Below are 20957 nucleotides of genomic sequence, written 5' to 3'. Positions count from 1 at the left end.
GATTTGTTGTCGCCACCTTTTCCATTTATTGCTATAGTTTGCAGAAGTTTAAGAGCACTGTGCTTTTTTTTTTTTTTTTTTAATTTAAATTATAGTAACTTCGAAGAGCCAGGAGATAAATAATAAAAAAAGACAGATATGAATGACAACATTTTATTGGGTATACCCTAAGCAAGACCATATAGATCTATCCCCTTAACCCTCATACTCAGTTTGTATATTTTTAACATTGCATAAGATCATATAGAAGTGATCTATGTAGTGATATGAGAACCTTATTAATGTAACTGTTAAGATTGAGGAAAAATGACACATTCATCCCCTCTGATTACAAGTGTGATCATCATCATCAGTCATGCATTACAGTGATCTGTGGTTTATGACTTGAATGCAAAACAAACTGGGCACTTAAAAGGATCAGGCTACACATTTGATAAGTTTGTCCATCACATAAAAGATTATCCCAGATTCTAAACCAGACAACCTGTCTGTGAAGGGCATTCAATGTAATGTAGCTGCTCAAGTAGAGGGGGCGTTGAACACTTCTGAACAGAGCATTTTAAATGAGATTACAACCAAACCAAGCAAATCAAACACAAAAACACTTAAAAAAAAGGTCTCAAAAGAGACTTGTATAAACCTTAGCTCTTAGCCTACGCAGATACATTTCATCAAATTTAAGAAGAAAGGGGGCGAAAGCAAGATTGTCTGCAACGCTCAAGCACTGGCTGTTAAAAATGGATGGAGTATCTCAACATTTGTCAGCATGTCAGAGTGAATATTAGCTTATGGGGAGTGCTAGTTGCCATTGGTGCGGTCACACAAGTCAGGTGTGTGAGGGAGTGCAAGACGGTAAATAATCGGAAGGCTTCAGAATACTATAGCAAATGTAAACATAGCCTAGCTCTGGCAGGAAATCCAGTCTACTCTGATTGAACCTCTTTGCAGATCTCAAATTTTGCACTTTAAAAGCCCTTGTGTGTATTTAAATATATGTGTGTGTGTGTGTGTGTGTGTGTGTGTGTGTGTGTGTGTGTGTGTGTGTGTGTGTGTATTTCTATATTTAAAAACATGCATCCATACTCGTTTCCTCCCGACAATATAAAAAACGGTCTTAAGTCAAGTGTATACGTGTGAGTAAATGGAGGTTTGTGTGTCGTTAACAAGTCTATATGTACAAAGTGTGCCAGCATTAAGAAAAGTTACTCATCCCTGACACTAAGATCGATGTGTTCAATACACATAAGACATTGGATTTTGGTCACTGGGAGAAGAGAAAAAAAAAAAAAAGGCAACACTAAATGATAACGTGTGAATGAAATATCCAACCTATCAAAACCACACATCAAAACCTGAAAACAACTTTCTATTAAAAAAAAAAGTGTTCTAAAAGGCAGTATTTACATTACCAGCATTACAGGCTGTAAGCAGTGTGCACAGTGTTTCCCCACTGTAGTGCTTGTAATGCTGTGTATGAAAATCTACACAATTAAAAATAAAATTTAAAAAAAGCTAAGAAATCTTATCACACTGCAAGAAAAAAAAAAATACATTTTTGTTTTTGTTTTTCTGAAACGTAACAGTCAACTTCATAGCCAGCCAAGTATAGCTTTGTTATTGGTTATCAAAACATGTTCCAGGCATGTTGTCAGTGAAAGACGCCTTAGAGTATCTTTTTTTCCTTGTTTAGTTTTTTTAAACCCCAACTCCGAAATCTCTAGTCCTGTACAAACGATGCAAAAAACAGAAGCCAAGGTTTTCTCGTTTTTTTTGTTTTGTTTTTTAAAGATCCAGTATAAACAACTTCCACCTGAAGCTGTGTTTTCTATACAGTGTACAAAACGTGCAGTTTTCCTAAGAGTTAAATATTAATATTGAATTTGGATTATTTACATGAAAACAATATCTTGATATGAACAAAGTCCTTCACCGCTGCCTTCGAACAGTTCCAGTCCCCAAACGCCGCAAATACTTCCCCTCAAAAAACCCCAAAACAAAAAAAAAAAAAAAAAACAAACAAAACCCAAAACCCCCCCCAAAAAAACCTTAAAAAAACAAAAGGATCTCAAATGATGTTCCCTCAAACATATGAAATAAACGAGCTAAGGATAACTCAGACGACAGCGGGGAAGGGGGGGGAGTCACCATTGTCCTGAGGACTTTACCAGTTAACTTTAGATTTATGAACATGAGGTCTCAAAAAGTTTAAAACTTCAGACATTTCTAAGAAAATTCTAATTAATGCAAAGTTACGCTTAAGAGCCTTTCAAAGTCTTTATATTACTACAGGTCCACATTAACAGAAAAAACAGAGCAACTGTAATCACTCTTAATCTTTAAACAGGCAAGAGGACTTCCTGAATAATAACTTAAATTAAAAAAAAAAAAAAAAAAAAAAAGGGGGACAGTTCAGCTTAAAAATCAAATGATACACATCCAAAACTGTTCCACAGTCTTAGATACATCAAGTCTGCAATGTCTTGAATATAATTATAACTAAATGGAACTCATGACGTGGTACTCAGAAATAGAAGTCAGCGTTAATGCGACTCCGGTATTAAAAAATTTAAAACATATTTTTAAAAATTGGACAAACCATGTTTTCTGCAGGAACTATTTTCTTTGACTGAACTACATCCGCCAGCTGGAGGAAGTGTGTGCCTATCCATCATGTAAGGCTCGTGACAGGACGTAAACAACTATGTTTGCCTCTGCTCACCCATAATGTCAGCTAGCCACATGCTTTCTTTGGCTGAAGGGTGTTGTTTGGAAAGAAAATAGTTCCTACATAAACCTGCTCACAATTTCAGTGGATTTTTTTGGAGCAATGATTAATAATAAAAAAAAAAAAAAAGTTTTTGAGCACTGTGAGAACCAGAAGGCGAGTAGCATCTAGAGCCCGACCAATAGTTAAAAAAACTAAACCCAAAAAATATATCAACATTTCAATTAATCAGACAATTTGTTTCCCCTTTCAGATCCATGAAACTTATGCAATCACTCTTACGCTCAAATCAGCTGGTTGCAGCTATGTTGCCTCCAGCGAAGTTGCAGTGCCCTCTGGTGGACAAAGTATGCAACATCAAAACTGCTAACATGGCTGAAGGGTGCTTCTCTGGTCTCTTCTTTAATTTTCAGGTATTAGTTGTCATAAATGCAGATATATCTGTCAGACTCACGCTACATATAGTTCTATTAAATTCATGGGAATATTTTATGGATTATTTTAAACTCCCTAGAAAAGCAAACTATATAAACTAATAGCAGTAGAGGGTCAGAGTTCAAATATGAATAGTTGACTTTCAAGCAAAGAGTCAATTTGACCTAACAGCACAAAAAAACCCCCCCCAAAAAACCAAAAACACCTCAATTTAACTGGGTTACTAAAGATGGAAGCTACTGTACACTAGTAGTATACTTTTACCTGAAGTATATATTTTTAAAAAGTATATTGCTTTGCAACATTGCCATATTGGGCAGATATTTCTGTTTATTATAGGTCATTTCCTACCTCTGATTACCTAATGCCCCTTTATCTACAGTCAAGATTTCTTGTACTCTAAGGTGATCATTCTTTGTTTTTTAAAACTTTTAATTACTACTGGAAAAAAAAATAGTTATAATCAAAATTCCTAAAATACATCTGAAATTTAAAAGCAAAAAAAAAAAAAAAAAGTGCATTTGAGGTCCTCATGATCACAAATCTCAGTAAAACTGAAGTCTTTGGGTAACCATTTTTAACCAGTTTGCTTTTGGGCTCAATTTTATGTTTAATAGCCTGACTCACAGGTGTTGAGCAAATACAACAATTCCCTTCTTTAAAATCTCTGAAACAATGATTTTTGTGTTTGATACTCGGAGTTATAAAGACCATACTGATCCCTTACGAGACCCTTGAGTTGGAGGATATAAGAATTAACTCAACAGATGACCCTGAGTGAATCATTGGCCTTATACGATGGCGGCCATTTGTTATAGCATAAAACATTTGTAGATTACAATTCTTTACTTTCAGTTAGAAACAAAAAAACTTGCCGCTAATTTAATAAAAAGGTCCAGTTTAAATGTACAGGCACAAATTGTCAGTAAACAGACTTATTTACATCAAAAAACTTAAAAAAAAACTTAAAACAAAAAAAAGAAAGTGGAGGGAAAACAAAATAAATGCACACCCCACTTTAAATCTCCATTGTGCCACACGTTCTTCCACATAGATGATATGTTTGCATCATAACACCTGGAGCTCATAATACTGAGTCCTTTTCACATCCGGGAACCCCTTTCCTGAAGAATCTGCAAAGACAGAAACATTAGATAATCAGCAAAAATGCTCAACACTACACAATCTGCAGCAGTTCAGTCACTTTTAGTGTCCCCCAGCACCGATCCACCTCTTCATTAATGTCACAGTGTCTGTCACACTTAAAGCACAAGGCGGTTGAAACAAACACACTGATTAGGGGGCAAAGAAAAAGGAAACACTTGCACGAGTAAAAGTAGTAAAGAGTCTTTATCTTCTACTTTCAAGTCTTCTCACTCATTCTGGTTCTAAAAAATTTTGACATTAACCACTTCCACCCCCTTTTCTGTTAATGTAACAACCCCACAACACTAGAAAAGCAGCAGTTGCTCAAAATGTTAATTGTAAATGATAGGGTCGGCCTCAGAAAGACTTTGGGCTTCTGCAGAATAATGTCACTGTATCGAATGAAGCCACAGTTTTCCTTTCATACTGTGAGACTTTTCAGAGACCCTAAGAGATTTGTGATCTGTGACACATGCTCATACTTTGAGGATTTTAAGGATTTCTTCAAGACCTAAAGAACACATGTAAACACCAGTGTTTTTACATCATTTCAAACACCTACGTCACACAGAGACACAACACTTAAAAGTTTACCCAAAATGAAGAATTTCTGACATTTCCTTCAGTGAATTTTGAGAAAATGGACTAAACATCGAGGGTACCTCATTTACTGTTGATGCAGTAATATCCTGTGATATCGATGCCCAAAGTTGGTCAGAGAAAAACTAATGCTGAGCAAAAATGAGATTTTGGCTTGAAACCGTGACACCATGAGTGGGTGTGAAGTTGATTTTTCAAGTTTTTTTAAGAGCTTAAATGTGTTTCAGCTCTGATTTCACGCGGCCATCGACTGAGCTGTATTAGAAAGGTTACGAGGGCTCAAAAATACTGTGAAAATACAGGAAATTAAAAAGTGTAAAACGTCAACCTTCTTTTACATATTTTGAGCTTTATTTTTTTAACATTTTACAAAATTTTAAAAAAGAAGGTTAAAAAAATGTACATCCCTTTTTAAAATATATTAAAGTTCAAAGAAAAGTGCTGATTTTGACAGGCAGGTGGGAACTTTTTCCCTCCTAATTTCAGAGGACAGATCAAACCTTTGAGTCATTTGGCTTTCTCCTGAGTTAAAATTTATGTAATTCAATGTGAGGCACATTAAGAAGAAAATACCTGCTGTTTAACTGGTTTCATTTCTTAAGTATTTTGGGAAGAAAATATATTTGGCAAGGACAAATCTTTACTGGAATTATTTCCTTGTGAAATGTAATTTTTTATTTTCTTTTGATGCATAAAAATGTGCCAGTAATATCGAAATTCCCGCCTTTAATCATTAAAAACCAGCATAGCACAGACACACGAGTGGTCTGACTTAAAAACAAATAAACAACAAAAGCATTGTAACCTACAGCTATTTATGACAAAGAAAGGGCAGAGGGTGCACACCAGCCCACCCATCTCTTTCAATGTCATTCTCAGGGAGAATGAGTCAAAATGCAGCAGCTGATGATTCAGCATGCCTTCCATTAACCAATGCTGTGAGCATGTCAATAATTACAGGGGTCTGAAACCAGATGGGAAGAGCTCCATTTGTTTCAAAGAGAGCTTCGCCTGCAATAAAGTCTCCTGCCTCAGCAGGAGCAGTGAGGCTTTTGATCCAGCTTTGGCCTGCAGACTCCAATGTCCAAAGCTGATTTGCAACCTTGATTCTATCATTGGACTTTTATAACCATCTTATAAGAGCTCAGCTCTCGCTGTCTTTGAAAACAAATGTGAAACATTTTGAGGAGCATTAAAAAGGCATCTTGGAAAAAGGAAGGAAGGAAAAACTAAGGAGGTGTGCTGGGAAGGACTACGAGCAGTTGAGCGCTCACCAGTGAGTCATAAGTGCTCAACCCTAATCAGAGTCATTCATTTCATAATCCGTCTCTTCGTCCTCGCTCTGAGCAACATGCAGCATGCAGACAGCACAGAAGAAGACAAGAAAGGCATGTTGTAAAAGAAATGAAAATGAATGAAGGTGAAAAAGGAGAACAAGGTGAAAAGTAAAACTAACAATGGATCAAAGGGGATTATCATTAAATCAACAATGTGAAGTGCGTCAGAGTGACACAAAAACATAATCCAAGGACACCTTCCCAACCAAGGTCAGTTCCCTTGTTTTGGATGTTAAATCTAGATATTAGGTCCCAAACAAATAAATAGCTACATAACAAAATGGACTGAGAAATAATGAACAGAATATAAAACCAGTAATAAGATCTTGATTTGGATAGGATGCCCCTGGAGAGACTAAATGAATAGAGCACAGTAAAATCTCTACAGTCTACATTTGCTTCAAACATGCTCTGACAGCCTCTAATCTCTTTAATAATCAGGAAAATAAAACCACAAATACAGGCATAACAATATTAGTCTTCATGTGCTGCTTCCTCTAAGGAGTGGGCCACTATTACCCCAATTTAAAAAATAATAATAATAAAAAAAAAAAAAATGTAAAAGACACTTTGCCAGTAGCAACACAAACCTGTGCCATCTTAATGCCCAGAGCTGGATTACACAGTTTAGACTTCAGGTCAAATTTAACAGAAATTTCAACAGCAGGTTAAATTTAGTTTGTCTACGTGATGTGAAGACAAAGTTCTGCTTATGCCTCAACTGAAATAATTACTCTCTGTAATATTTTTCCATTATAAGTTCTTTTTCTATGGTTGCTTGTGGTTTTTCTGTATGTCAATTTTCTGGTTAGTCAACAAAATAAAAAAAGCAGCACAACGCATTCCTTTACAGGGAGTTTTCATCAAGAAAGTAGTAGATGTGCTCTCAGCTCCCTGGAGGAATGTACATGCATCCAGCACAGGCCATCTTTCACCGATGTTTGCTATGGACTTATAACAAGTCCTTTCACGCACTTACCTTAGCCTTCTCACTGGGCTCACTGTTTGTCCCGTATGATTGATTGTGCAACTCCTTGGAGACTACACACAGGAACTCAGCTTGGTCTTCGTTTCCGTAGTTGTAGGATGAGCCGATGCTGACGAGCTAGAGAGATGAGAGCAGAGCAAAGAGGAAGAATTAGAATTAGACTGATAAAGGCAAAAATCTGGGTTACTCGTGGTGGGAAAACACAAGGAGGGATACCTTATACTAATGTAAAACAGGCGGAAAACCAAACAGGGAGCACAGAGAGTCCTTAAATTTAAGCTGCCTCAGTTCTTAGTAAAACCTTAAAGCCTAACCCTAACCCGGAGTTAGTTACATCACATTTAGCACCTTTACTAGGTAGACAGCAATGTAGGACAGGTTTGGGAGTGACACAACAGATCCGCGGTCAGATTTAATCTCAATATGGCAAAGCTGCACAATTATATGATGCACTGAGGGCATCAGGGTGTGCCATTTCAAATGTTAAAGCTAGCCATTTTGAAAAAGGCTACACTGAAAATTTGAGAGTTGTTATAAAAAAACATTTAAAAAGAATTCATGATCTCAGGACCTGCAGACATGCCAGCACTGATTTCAACATAAAACATGGGAAAGCTCAAAGGAAACTAAAGAAAATATAATCTGTGGTTCACAAATTAAGGCTGTAGAAATTTAAAAAAAGAAAGAAAAGGATGAACAGCAGATAGTTACTGACAGAATACGAGTGCAAGGGACGGATCACAGGAAGCAACATGCTGATTAAGGGGAAAAAATGAATAAATAAATTTAAAATAAAAATCACTGGGGAATTGACAGGACCAGGCTTAGCATCTCCTACAAAGAGAAAACCGCAGACTCACTTCCATCCAACAATTCAGATCCATTTTAAACGCTCTTTGACACAAGATTTGACCCTTAGCGTTTCTATAATGCGAATGGCAAATATTGGAGTTTTCACCAATGCTACAATCGTCACACTGTTGCTGTTGTTGGGCTGTACTCTCATTAAAGCAGACCTATTATGCTTTTCTTTTACTTCCATCTTAATAAACATATCAAGCTTCAACTAAAAAGGCTCAAGCAAAGGCAACATTGTTAAAAGGGTCATATCAGGCTTAACCAAGCCCCATCCAAACCTTCAGTTTGTGAGAGGCAGCCAATCGGAAGAAAGCTGGCTTAAAGGGAGGGCATAAGTAAACATAATGGGCCCGCTTTAATGGTTTGTTTTTTGGTCTTGTTTTGTCTCAAGGGCTTACTCAACACTTGATAGTGGAAGTAGGCCAGTACAATTTGAACCAAATGAAAACTTCAATGAAACCACAGCACTTTGGTTTATTTCTGGTAAGCAAAAGAGCCTACAAATAAACCTTTCTACATCCGTCTTAAAAAACATGGCAATAATTTCTGCTCTTTCCCAGTCACATCAGTCTAAACAAAAACCAAAAGGACACAAGGGGACAAATAAAGGAATGACCAAGTGAGATTTAAAAAACATAAAAAAATAAAATAAATAACAAGAAGAAGAAACGGCTACTTCTGGATTTGATTTCGTGTTCATCCGCTTTTGCTGTTGAACATTAAGTGTGTGTACTGCAGGCTGCATGTACACCGTCTGTACCCAGGTGTGCATGTTCAGACATGCATCGCCTCATTAGCCCTGCTGCCACAGACTTGTTGTTGTTAGCGAGCTCTCCAACATTAACACGGCAAAAAAACAAAACACCCCTCAAATAATCTCAACTAGTTATCTTGGATTCCACTTGACACACAGCTCAGCGAACCATCAGTTAAACAACAAATTAGATTTATATAATCGGAGCGTGTCCTAGAAGACTCTCCTCGTCTGACGGTGGAGCTTTAAGCTTTGCATTGGGAGTGTTTGTTTTTTTGTTTCGTTTTTTTGGAGTTTCCCCATCTGACGGGTATAAGGAAATTAGTGGGTTTTCAGCTCTGATGGGAGAGCCAATGATCCCACATTGCAGAGAGATTCAGTCATACATTACACGCACTCCAAACAGCCAAACATGCGGTGTCTCTTTGAAGAAAAAAAAAAAAAATTAACCTTTGTCATAATTTCAATATTCCATCTGGATTCCCTTGTAATGCTCGACAAAATCAGTTACAAAGAAGATTACCTAAACAGCAGATAAAAGCAACACTGCACTTCTAAACAACCAGTACTAGATTCCAGCGCCCACCCTCCCTCAGCTCCTCCAAAAGTGACTACATCAAAGCAAAACAGATAAAGATGCTGACATACTGAATACAGAACGACAAAAACTAAAGTAAAGTAAAACTAAACCAAAACAAGACAAAAAAAGACAAAAAACAAAAAGGTGTCAGGGTCTCTTAGCCTCACTGGTGAGCAAGCAGTATACATGAAAACAGAAAATTATCAACTGAAAAATTAACCGATGGCTACGTGTCTACTTGGGACAAACAATGGCCAACGGGGTGTGTACGGACAACATGGGGATCATGCAGTGACCAGCCCGTGGACAGAGATTCGTGGGACACACCTCTCCGCTGTTGTTTGGCAAAGCAGACTCCTCTCCCTTCACCTCCCTTGACACAATCAGCAGAAACTCTGACTGGTGGGCCCGCCCGTAACCTATACTGACAAGCTGCAACAACCAATCAGAGCACAGAAGGGATGCCCGGATCATGTATGCGGACATTGAGAAAGATGTGATTTGCTGTTTGGCTTTTTTTTTTTTTTAATCATTTATTTATTTATATATTTTTAAACCATTTCCAATGTGGACAATTGCACTTTCTGGGTCAACGTGAGCATAGCGGGGTGGGTGAAGCACATGGAAGGACGATTGTCGCTGGGACGCTGGGGGAGATTTACCTGTTCAAACTTCCAGCCGTCAGACATGGTGGACACCATTTGAGTGAGCTCCTCCTCCTGGCACTGCAGCACCCGGTAAACATGCTTTACTGGAACCTGAGAGCAAGGATGAGCACATAATGTATTCATTTTTTTAAAAAGGCGGGCATTACAATTATTGAGAAATCCATTGAAACGTCACATAAATCCATGTACCTGTGATGTTTTGCAATCGCGTTCCCTGATCTTGTCCTTGATGAGCTTTATTAATGATGTGATGTTGTAGAATTCGGCTTCTTCTAAAACTCCTAAAACAAGAAATAAGGCAAAGGATCTCAGAGAGACATTCTACTGGACTCCAAAGCATCCTTTGAAGCAAACCAGCAAAGGAAAATGTTTGTGCCTTAGCTCTGCAACCAGCACATCTCAAAAAGTGCAACTTTTACTTTGACAGCAAATATTCAGTTTCCACTTTACTTTTTCCAAGCTTCACAACTGCTTGGCGACAAGTTTGCCAGTGTTTGCAGACAAGTCAGCATCTTCCAAACTAGGAGCAGTCGAGGCAGTGTGCCATTATCTAAAGCAATCACAAGGTTTTCAGCATAGCACAATATATTTATTTGCAATCAGCTACACCTAGTGAGTGCTGCAATGCAAAAACAAATATTTGGGAGACAATACCCTGGGAGACAAACAGGCAACGACTAATGAAGCTTTTGCAGGTTTACTAATTGAAACCTTATAAATCTTGTTATCCAAATGCTCTCTTTGGGTCATCTTGATGTGCTGAACATTGAGTGAGTTTGGGTTTTTACAGGAGGGGAAAAAGTGCACCACTGTAATCACTTTCTAAGGGAATTATTATCCCAAAATTAGCCTTACATATAGTAGTTCCCCTGGGGTGCTTTGCGTAATGATCATCACTATTGTTTAAAATATTTAGCACGAGTTTGATTAAATTGAAGCATTCCTTCATGTTCCACAGAGACATTACCTTCCTCTGCCAAGTCCCTGTTGAGCACCAGTTTGCCATGCCTTAAGTAGTTAAGCACTGGCCCGAAGTACGTGGGGTCTCGGTCTATGAGATAGGCACCAGTTTCATCCTGAAAAAAATCAAAGAGACAAAAAGGTACAGTTATTAGAAAAAACAAACTGCAATCATTGTTTTGTATTTTTTTTTAAAAATCCAAACAAGCATTTTAGGTAAATTTAGGATTGTTTTAATATATTTAAAACTCTCCCATAGATATGACACAACTTCATTAAATGACATTTGTTCATTAAAAGGATTTTATTTTTTTCATGAGTCAGTGTGTACTTTCAAGTGAAACATAATCTGAGCACAAACAACACTCACTGCACATCAGTGAACAAAACTCATGGGATGAGATTGTAAACGCAGGAGCGTTTACAATCGCCACATTGGTTGAGAAGACATGCACACACAGAGCCACACATACAAGCACTCTGGGATATCACTGTGCTATTCCCACAGGCCTTGGGTTTGATCCCGATTCCTTCACAACCACTGGGTATTCCCCTATTTCTGTGATTAGACTGTCTTCGTCTCATGAGGGAAGAAGCGGCTAAAACAATTAGAGCAGAACAGAAAAAGATTTGGAACAGCAGGGCTAACCCACCACGGGGACCAGGAGAAAGCACCTTGGCTTAAAACCAGAAATTAGCCTAGTCTGGGCCGTTACACAGTTGGCCTCACACATAATATAAAAGACAGTCTGTACAGCTGTCCAATAGCCAGACTGAATCTACAAGCTGTTTAATACAATGCCACATTTAGTGAGTAAAATGTGCTGTAACATTCAATGAAATACTCAGCACAGAGGAAAGGCCTTGAGCATATTTTGAGCTCGTCTTCAAACGCTTCTGAGACACAGTTGCTCATGTGTCTTCAGGGGACAATCCTAGCAAATTTGCAGCATTACTGGTTTATGCTGCTTCTGACATTATTTGCCCAAGAACACACCGCCAATAAGTCATAAATTTCAGGACACTACATGAATCAGAGATAGTTCATCGTGCAGAGAGGAATTCATTTTGTAACCCATTAATATTTTCAATAATGAGAAAATGTCCCAGTGCAGTTTCTTTTGTAATGAATCTTTAAGCCCTCTTGGCTGGATGACCCCTTTTCCATGGCAAAAAATACTCCACCGGAGCCCAGTGGAGCTCTATTCTGGTCTCAGTGCTCCGTGTCAGATTCTTACAAGTCCACAGTCACTGATTAAGCACGTATAGAGGTACGCCTTTATAGAGGACGCAACTCCACAACTCATCATATCCATCCACATAACTCTGTACGCGATGGTTTGGCTTTCATAGGGAAGCTTAAGCTTAAGCTCCATCTATCTATTCAGTCGCACAAATGTCCCACTGCAGATCTTCATTGGAGTTTCATAGAAATAACAACGACAACAAAAAAAACGTATGTTTTTCCACTCTCTCCTTCAGATTATCATTGCTATTCTGCAAAAGGAAAAAAGGTGATAGAAACACCTTCAACCTGTTCTTTTAAGTTGTGCATCACTCAAGCTTGAAATGCAGTTTATGATCAGTCAGAAATGACAGGAAAGTATAGATAATGTAAGTCTTTTGTCTAAACTACATGCAAACACCCCCAATTTGCCAAGAAAACTTTTTACTACAATGGTTCACTGTTAAATTTAAAAGGGGAAACTATGGTTCAGCGTGTGGGTGCGTGGGTAGTCTGTGGGTAGCTACAGACGACCGTCTACCAGAGGCAGCGAGTTTGTTGTCAGATGGGGACAGTGACAAAAATATGTAGTACAACCGGTTTGTGAGCCAAACCGTGGAGAAGAGCAAAGTTATAGATATACACAAAGCTGCAGTGAAGCCAAGTGTTAAAAAAAACAACAACAAAAAAACAACAACAACAACAACAACAACAAAACCCAGCAGCCACTCTTTGTAACTTTCATACTTAAATTTTTTTTTATCTTTTCATTAAAATTATCTTTTGATTTCCCCGCCGTTTTCTTCTCACTTCTTTCATTTCTGGTGAACTCCTTCCCTGTTGTGACCCACTCACCAATTAGCACTCAATGAAAGCACAGTATCTCGGGGTCTTGTTCGCGAGTGATGGGAGAAGGGAGCCGGAGATTGACAGACGGATTGGTGCTGCGGCCGCAGTGATGCAGACGCTGCACCGGTCCGTCGTGGTGAAGAGGGAGCTGAGTGTAAAAGCGAAGCTCTCAATTTACGGGTCGATCTACGTCCCTACCCTCACATATTGCCACGAGCTGTGGGTAGTGACTGAAAGAACGAGATCGCGGATACAAGCGGCGGAAATGAGCTTCCTCCGAAAGGTTGCTGGCCTCTCCCTTAGAGATAGGGTGAGAAGTTCAGCCATCCGGGAGGGGCTCAGAGTAGAGCCGCTGCTCCTCCACATTGAAAGGAGCCAGCTGAGGTGGTTCGGGCATCTGACAAGGATGCCTCTTGGGCGAGGTGTTCCGGGCATGTCCCACGGTGAGGAGGCCCCGGGGCAGGCCCAGGACACGCTGGAGAGATTATATCTCTCGGCTGGCCTGGGAACGCCTTGGTATTCCCCCGGATAAGCTGGAGGAGATGGCTGGGGAGAGGGAGGTCTGGGCTTCTCTGCTTAGGCTGCTGCCCCCGCGACCCGGCCCCGGATAAAGCGGAAGAAGATGGATGGATGAAAGCACAGTATAACCCACGTTGACCAACGTTCAGATTTTGCAGGAATGCAAAGGAGCATGTTTTCATTGGTTGAAAACCTCTCTCTGTAGGCTCTTCATAGGAAAATTAGCCCAGTTTCATATCACATTGTTCCCAATAATACTGGTATAAAGTTTTAGGGGATATAAAAACATCACTATGTCATTGTTATAGCAATGCCATGTATTTATGCTCACCAGTGCACGCAACAACAAGAAAAGCCTGGGTATGTCAGAGACCCGCAAGAGCTGCCATGTCAGCCTTCAAGCATGATTTAGTATATCATCCTACAAAGCAGAACACTCTGCAAAACGGGCATGAAAACTGTTCACGCTGAAGGCAGAAAAAACAAACTTGAGGCAAAAGACACACCGTTTAGTATAAATCAGGCTATGATAGAGGAGGTGCTAGCAGGTGGTGATGCACAAACCCATGATACAAAATCCCAGGTAGAAAACATTGTTCAGTTTTATTGTGCAGCTCCCGAAGAGTTAAAATACTTTAGTTACCACTAAACGAAATTTTAGGCAATTATTTTATGCTTGTAGTTAAAATTTAGAGCCTCATTTTGTGCTTATATTTGATGTATGCTGCCACTGGATATAATGTGTCCAACAATGTTACATGATAATGCTGCTGCCACCTTAATTTAAATTAGGAAGCTGTCATCAATGACAGCAGCTGACTGGAGATGAAGGACGGAAAATACCCTACATTCACTTACACTTCTAAATGTTGCCGTCTGCAAATGTCTTCAGTTTTTTCCCCCCCTCTATTGTGACATAATATTGAGGCTATATCACCTGCATTCGAATGTGACACATTCGCAATACCATAAATAAAGTATAAGCTGCATCTATACAGGAAGTGTTTTACAGAAATGCGGTGACCAGAGACCAAAGAACATCAAAGATATTTTGCGACTTCAAGTGGCTACAGCAGTGACTAAAAATAAAAAATTATTGGTGACATGAAGCTGGCAGGTCCTAAAGAAGACTGGAATGTCCGTTAGCGACTCATCGTTAGCTTTCAAGCAGTGAACGATGAGTGAACTGTTTCCTGTGTGGACGCACCTTTGTTAGAGCCACAAAAGTGTTTCAACATTTATGATTTTACAGAGCTGTTTGCCTGATTATCACAATTTTCCTTTTTCTTTCCCATCCACAATCATGCAATTTTTCATGTCAGATCTTTGCAAGCAACAAAACAACTATTCTTGCTTTTTGAACCACACCTGTGGGGTCATTATGTCACAGTAACTACTTTGACTTTTTGTAGTTGGAAAAACTACTGGTTTAACACAGTGACCGGTGCTGTTGACCAGCTGCGTACCAGCAGAAAGTGTGCTACCGCTTGCTGAAGACAGAGGAGGAGAGAGGGGAATGCATGTTTGGAGGGATTAAGAGTGAAGGTAGGAGCGCACAGAACACAGTGGGGACTTTAAATGATGGTTGGTGTGACAGAGAAGGGTTAGATGGAGGTAGATGATCCGCTGTGACAACCCCTAAAGAGAGGAGCTGAAAGAAGACAACTGCAACACTTACGGTCAACTGCCATTTCAGTGATTACACCCGTGTTTGACTGGTCAACATGTCGGCACTCAGATGAGGTATATTCAACATTAGTTTCACTTTGACTGCAGTGACTCTACGACGACACATCTCAACAAGAATTTTGGAGAACTGTGTAGAAAATGGGTGAAGAGGGAGATTCACTGCTGCCTACCACAGCCAGGACACTTGCAAAAAAGGGTTATATAAAAAAACAAAACAAAAAAATAGTCCAAAAGTTACTGTGTGTGTCATACCACCACCCACAGCAGGTTGTTTTTGTGAACGTTCACGTGTATGGTACAACTGAACTGAAGAGAGCTGAAAAGCATTATGAAACTACATGTGTGCAGCATCCCCCACCCCACCCCCCGTTCCTCAGATCATCATCACATTACCCAATAAACAAAAAGAGGGCTTGGTTCCATTTAGCTGATTTGGTTTTAGGGTTCCTGGTATTGTGTAAATTGGCTCATTCAGTGACTTGAAAAACATGGCTATTGTTTGTGTTATTAGTAACACCTGTGCTCACCTACTATGAAAGTCAACATTATGTTGTATGCACTATACAAATAAGCCTGGTGTTGACACACATACCAAAAGTTATCAGCAGCTTTAACTGAAAAATTGCAAACTCCTGAAACACGAGGGCACGCGCATACACTTCTGTAAACTTGCTGCATATTTGTAAGCTCCACTATGACGCTGCATGCTCAGTGGGGTTGGCCCTGTGGGTATGCATACATTTATGGGGAGATTGGGGGTGGTCACAGTGACCCGCTTCGTATGGTTAAGGGGGTTCTGATATGAGCTTGTGTGCACAAAGAGGAGCGTGTTTTTAATTAAAAACAAAAGACTGTCTCCGGGGGCCCAGGCTGGGGAGCAATGGGCAACAAACAAAAGGGTGTGGACAGTGAGTGAAACAGAGGACGGCTGCTGCTAGGATGCACAGCAGACGGGCAGAAATGAGAAATCAAGAAGAAAGTTGAAAAAGACGCTGAAATTGCAGAATGAAAAAGTCAAACCTCAATTATACATTCTTGATGTTTCTTCAATTAAATGAAAATGCAAGACCAATAAGGAACCAATTAAACCACATTTAAGAAATATTGAAACCGCATACTTTTTTTTTTTCCATTATTATTTTTGGTCTGACAATGACCTCAGACAAGTAAACATTTAGGTAAACAAAAGTCAATTAGAAGGGCAGGCTTCACAGAAGAGGGAAGTGTATTGTATGAACCTTATCATTCTTTCTACACACAGTACATATCCTTCAACAGGAAATACCACAGTGACCCAACCCTTTGTACACATGATGCCAAATAAGGCTTTCTGCAGACACATTAACACTGAAAATAAATCCTTCATTCAACTGAAAAAAATAAATAAATAAAAATTACAAGTTGCTGCACATTTGCTTCTGAGAAAAAAATTAGGTGTGCGTGAAAACACTGCATCATCACTTCAGGAACATCAGCGCATATTATACATAGCGGTAAATTTCATACAGACTTACACTAGTGACCAGGAACGATCAAACACATACAAGGAGGGGGGGGGTGAAAGCAATTTCCACCTTCACCTGAGCCACTTTATATTGCAAACATAAAAATAAATAAATAGAGCTGCAAACAGTGTGCAGGCGCCACATCCATTGATCTGATCACCTTAAAAAGCACAAATGTAAGCACTCATAGTAAAAATGTGTTCATGTTTATTGCAGCGCCCCCACTGGCCAAACGACAATTTTTCCTAAGGAACTGTTGCAAAGTTAAAAACAAAAAAGTCATGAATAAAAGGACCAAGTCTGATTTTGTTAGACAGGGTCATTACTATGATGCAGCCTTATTTTGCCACCAGTGTTAATTTGCTCTGATGGATTTAAAAGATTAAAAATAACATTTAGGCTGTTTTTGTGTTTTGTTTTTTTGAATAGACCCTGGAGCTTGGGGTAAAAAAGCAAGACTCCCCCCCCCCTCCATATAAATCACCATAGGTTGCTTCAGCTCTGTGTGATTTAATTTTTTTTTTCCAAATAATGAGTGGATAAATTTTGCTATACTGTTCTATGGGCTGTCACAGATTCCAAGAATACATGTTGGACAGGTAGAAGCAGCGCAGGTGGTCAGGCAATTCTGAGGGAATGTAAAGACATCTCTGCCTGAATTAGAGTACAAACGCCTGGCAGAAACAGAGCTCAAATATGTTGCAGCAGATACCCAAGTCACATGACCATAGCTACTTAGCCATGGAAGTCTGATCCTTGTAAAGTAGGAGTCAGGAATCCCTCTGGAGTACAAGCAGTAATGGCATAGTCAAATAGGCCTTCGTCTTTTAAATAATACACGCTTCGCATCACGGCTATATTATGCGAAACCATCTCATATTTCACATTATTTGATGCTGATAATCTGAACATGAGTAATAACCCTTTGCTAAGCATAGGAGAAATTTCACACCTTTTTACCATCTTCAAATCTGAAAGGCAGAACCAACTTATGACTGAGGAGTGCTTCTGGCATTAAATGAAAAGCTCCTTTTAGGCCACTAAAAGCTTTGCTGGTCCAGGGCACGCTAGGAAAACTAGGAAATCACTGCGACGTGGACTTTTTTTCCCCTCCCGAATAGACAGACCGTGAAAGGTGCATCATAACTGAAGAAGAAGTGAAAAACTGACCATGCTGACTGATTTTGTTACAGAATCTTTAAACCCTCTGCAGTACAATGCAAAAAGTAATGGCGAGTTCCTGGATTACGTGCATTACTTCAGTGAAGGCGATGAAATCCGACTGGAGTCACACCTGAAATTGTCAATAGCACTCTGCAGCTTCCTGCTGAGCACTTACTGCAAGAAGACAGTGCGGGAGCAGACGATATCTCGCCGTTAAATATTTACATCGTCTCCCACAGTGTGCTCAGGCATGACACACAACCTGAATCCAGCATTAAATGCAGCCATATTTTTCTCTCTCACATGCTGCAGGGAGAATTTCTTAAGGCTGCAAATGGATATGAATATGAAAAGAATAAGACGCTGAAAGAACAAGAATCCTTTGTGATGGGTGGCTTGAAAAATTGATGTGGTACTCAAAGCTGGGCCCTTACTCAAGAGGTTCAGAGTAGATTAAAAGAAGTTTGCCAGTGAGACAGTTGCCCACTAAAGTGCATCACTCAGCTTGTTGACTGGACAATTTTTACATGCCCGCTCATGACTGAGCAGCAAATCAAACAACCTAATATCTACATCACTCCAGCATGACAGCTAGGACTAAAATTACATAAAACAAGATTTAGAAATGCGTGATTGTCAGCTGTTGTGGCTGTACACATGACAGTACTTCCTTCACTTTCTCCCTGGTCCACCCCGCTGTGCAAAACAAGCTACAGTCAACAACATGAATAATGCAGTTCTCCTCAAGAGTCCTGCTGAAGCACGTCAGCCTGCGTGACTGAGAACTGAACCACTCATTTCCTTGGCTGGGAGAAACAACACTGCATTCGTCCAAAAACAGAGCTCTTCACTGCTCTGTCGCTTTGCCGAGCTTCCTATTCACATGCAGGCCTGTGTGAGAAACGAAAAACTAAAAAAACTAAAAAAAAATAATAATAAAATAAAAAATTTTATATATATATATATATATATATATATATATATATATATATATATATATATATATATATATACATACACACACACACATATCTTTTCTGGGTCACTTGTAAATAAGTTGGCAGTGGGAAGTGAAGTAATACCTAGGCATAATCTGCCCTGCAGTGGGAGTTACCTTAAACTACATAGTCTGCAAGGAGTGAGGTCCAGAGATGGCTCAAGAGTGCAATACACACTTAAGACGAGGGCTTGAGACAGACTGATTTGTTGCTCATGAAGGATAGAGACCAAAAAAGCAAGCTGATTATTCAGAGATATTTGCATGAAAATACGAGATGAGCCATTGTCTCAGCTTAGCATAAAGGGGGGCAGGGGCAAAGCTAAAAATGTTCCAGTGGATGAAAACAGTGAACAATGGAGCTGTAAAATAGAGCACAATACACTATGTATGTGGACAGTAATACATTGTGGTTGACAGTGCTGGGGAGCCTTTAAACACACATGCACTACTGTTATAAGTGGGCAGATGGACCAACAGCCGCCTTCTGGAGCACTGGGGTCATTCAGAGAGATAAGTGACTTCATCCCAGTTGTCAGCAGCACCGCACCCCACCTGACAATGACTTATGTGCTAATTAGGGGAGCTTCACCAAGTGTACAGAAGCAGACTACTGCAGAGCAAACAAAGCTGTGAAGCAGATAAACCTCAAGAGACGGAGAGGAAAAGGAAAAGAAAAATTACAACAGTAGTTTTACAATCACTGAAAGGCTAGAAATGGGACACAGACAGAAATGGGACATTCAAAACACGTCAATATATCATTAAAATAAATTTCGAATATTATATGAACATTAGACTACAGCCAATCAAACTTAAAACTTACTCCTGTAGTTACACTAATTTATATACAACCACAATAAAAGCATTTGTTGTCAGTACTGAAAACTGACTAGGTTTAAAAAGAAAAAAAAAGCTTGCTGTAAACTGTTACTGTTTGACATCTGACACCTCGCTGAGTGCAGCGCAATGCAACGGCCTCATATGGGGAAAAGTTTCCAACTACTGTGGCGACTTATTAGATTCACTGCGAAGCCTATATATTTAAAAAAGAAAAAACCCACTGCACTGTCCCACACCTTCAACAGCATAGCGGTGTAACCGCTTTATCTGATAACTTATTGTGCTAAATGACACAACAAAGAGATACACGCAAGCTAGCAGCAAGATCGTATGTCATAGGTTGACTGTCGGAATCTAGCTAGCTTAGCTGGCTAATGCTAGCGAGCCACAAAAAATTGAGTTAACACCAAGTACCTAGATAAACACTGATTTTCACAATGTCGCAGATCCGAATAAACAAGATGATATATGCTGTAATTAATCATCCTAATGACGCTAGTAAATATAAGCATATTCAGTAGAAAATAACTTAAAGTTTGGAAACTGCTCTTAACTAGAGTGCTAGCTCGGCTAGCTTAGCATTTACCTTGTCAGAGTCGAGCTCGGGGTCAGCTTGGCTCAGTCTGTACAGAAATGATTTTGGGTCTCGACACAGCGTCTGTCTCGTAGTTAAAAAATAGGTTCCCCCGACATTTAGTCGAATCCATTTTGAAGCCCCGACCCCAGCTGAAACGTTTCGCTCCGCCGAAGAATGGCCCAAACATCTCCGGTGAACGGAGCCGCTTGTCTCGGAGCTGTTCTCTGCCATTCCTCTCCTCGCCTCCTCCGCCCTCGCCTCGGCACGGCTCTGTCTGTGCGGCTCACAGGAAATATCGGAGGTGCAGCCACCAACTTCGAGTCCGCGATTCATGCAAAGCAAACTGCCAGCTCCTCAGTTCAGCCACTCCTACTAACCCACTCCACCAGCACTAACAGACACTTGCATAAATTATTCCAGAGAAAAGAGGCCCTCCCCGGCTTGATCTCTGACGCGTCAGCATGGAGAACAAAATCTCTTGATACGGAGAGCCTGTAAATATCAGTGAGTGAAAATGCACATCTTTGGAACTGAGGTG

At 39.7% G+C, this 20957-nt stretch overlaps 1 protein-coding gene across 2 annotated transcripts; it reads right to left on the bottom strand.

The window, feature by feature from the left end:
• Positions 1-139: 139 nt before the first annotated feature.
• Positions 140-20957, bottom strand: kctd5b (potassium channel tetramerization domain containing 5b). 2 transcript variants are annotated; one of them, XM_084937959.1, is made up of 7 exons: positions 20429-20957; positions 11059-11167; positions 10281-10372; positions 10086-10181; positions 9751-9855; positions 7223-7348; positions 140-4293 (listed from the first exon to the last, which is right to left on the bottom strand). In XM_084937959.1, exons 1-7 carry the CDS (start codon positions 20750-20752, stop codon positions 4264-4266), a joined length of 882 nt encoding a protein of 293 aa, XP_084794085.1. In that variant the 5' UTR covers positions 20753-20957; the 3' UTR covers positions 140-4263. The 2 variants fall into 2 exon arrangements, with proteins under 2 accessions (XP_084794085.1, XP_084794086.1); XM_084937960.1 differs by lacking the exon at positions 9751-9855.

This window comes from Perissodus microlepis, chromosome 8 (genome assembly GCF_051167445.1).
Source record: "Perissodus microlepis isolate ML-2025 ecotype Zambia chromosome 8, ASM5116744v1, whole genome shotgun sequence".
In the NCBI taxonomy this organism is placed as follows: domain Eukaryota; kingdom Metazoa; phylum Chordata; class Actinopteri; order Cichliformes; family Cichlidae; genus Perissodus; species Perissodus microlepis.
This window is presented reverse-complemented; position numbering and strand designations above follow the sequence as displayed.

Excerpts from the sequence above, each read along its gene's own strand:
- kctd5b (XM_084937959.1), bottom strand. The coding sequence starts at position 20,752 with ATGAATCGCGGACTCGAAGTTGGTGGCTGCACCTCCGATATTTCCTGT. Across the intron at positions 10,182-10,280 it reads GCGATTGCAAAACATCACAG|GTTCCAGTAAAGCATGTTTA; the intron begins GTACATGGATTT and ends CCTTGCTCTCAG. Across the intron at positions 4,294-7,222 it reads AGCCCAGTGAGAAGGCTAAG|ATTCTTCAGGAAAGGGGTTC; the intron begins GTAAGTGCGTGA and ends CTGTCTTTGCAG.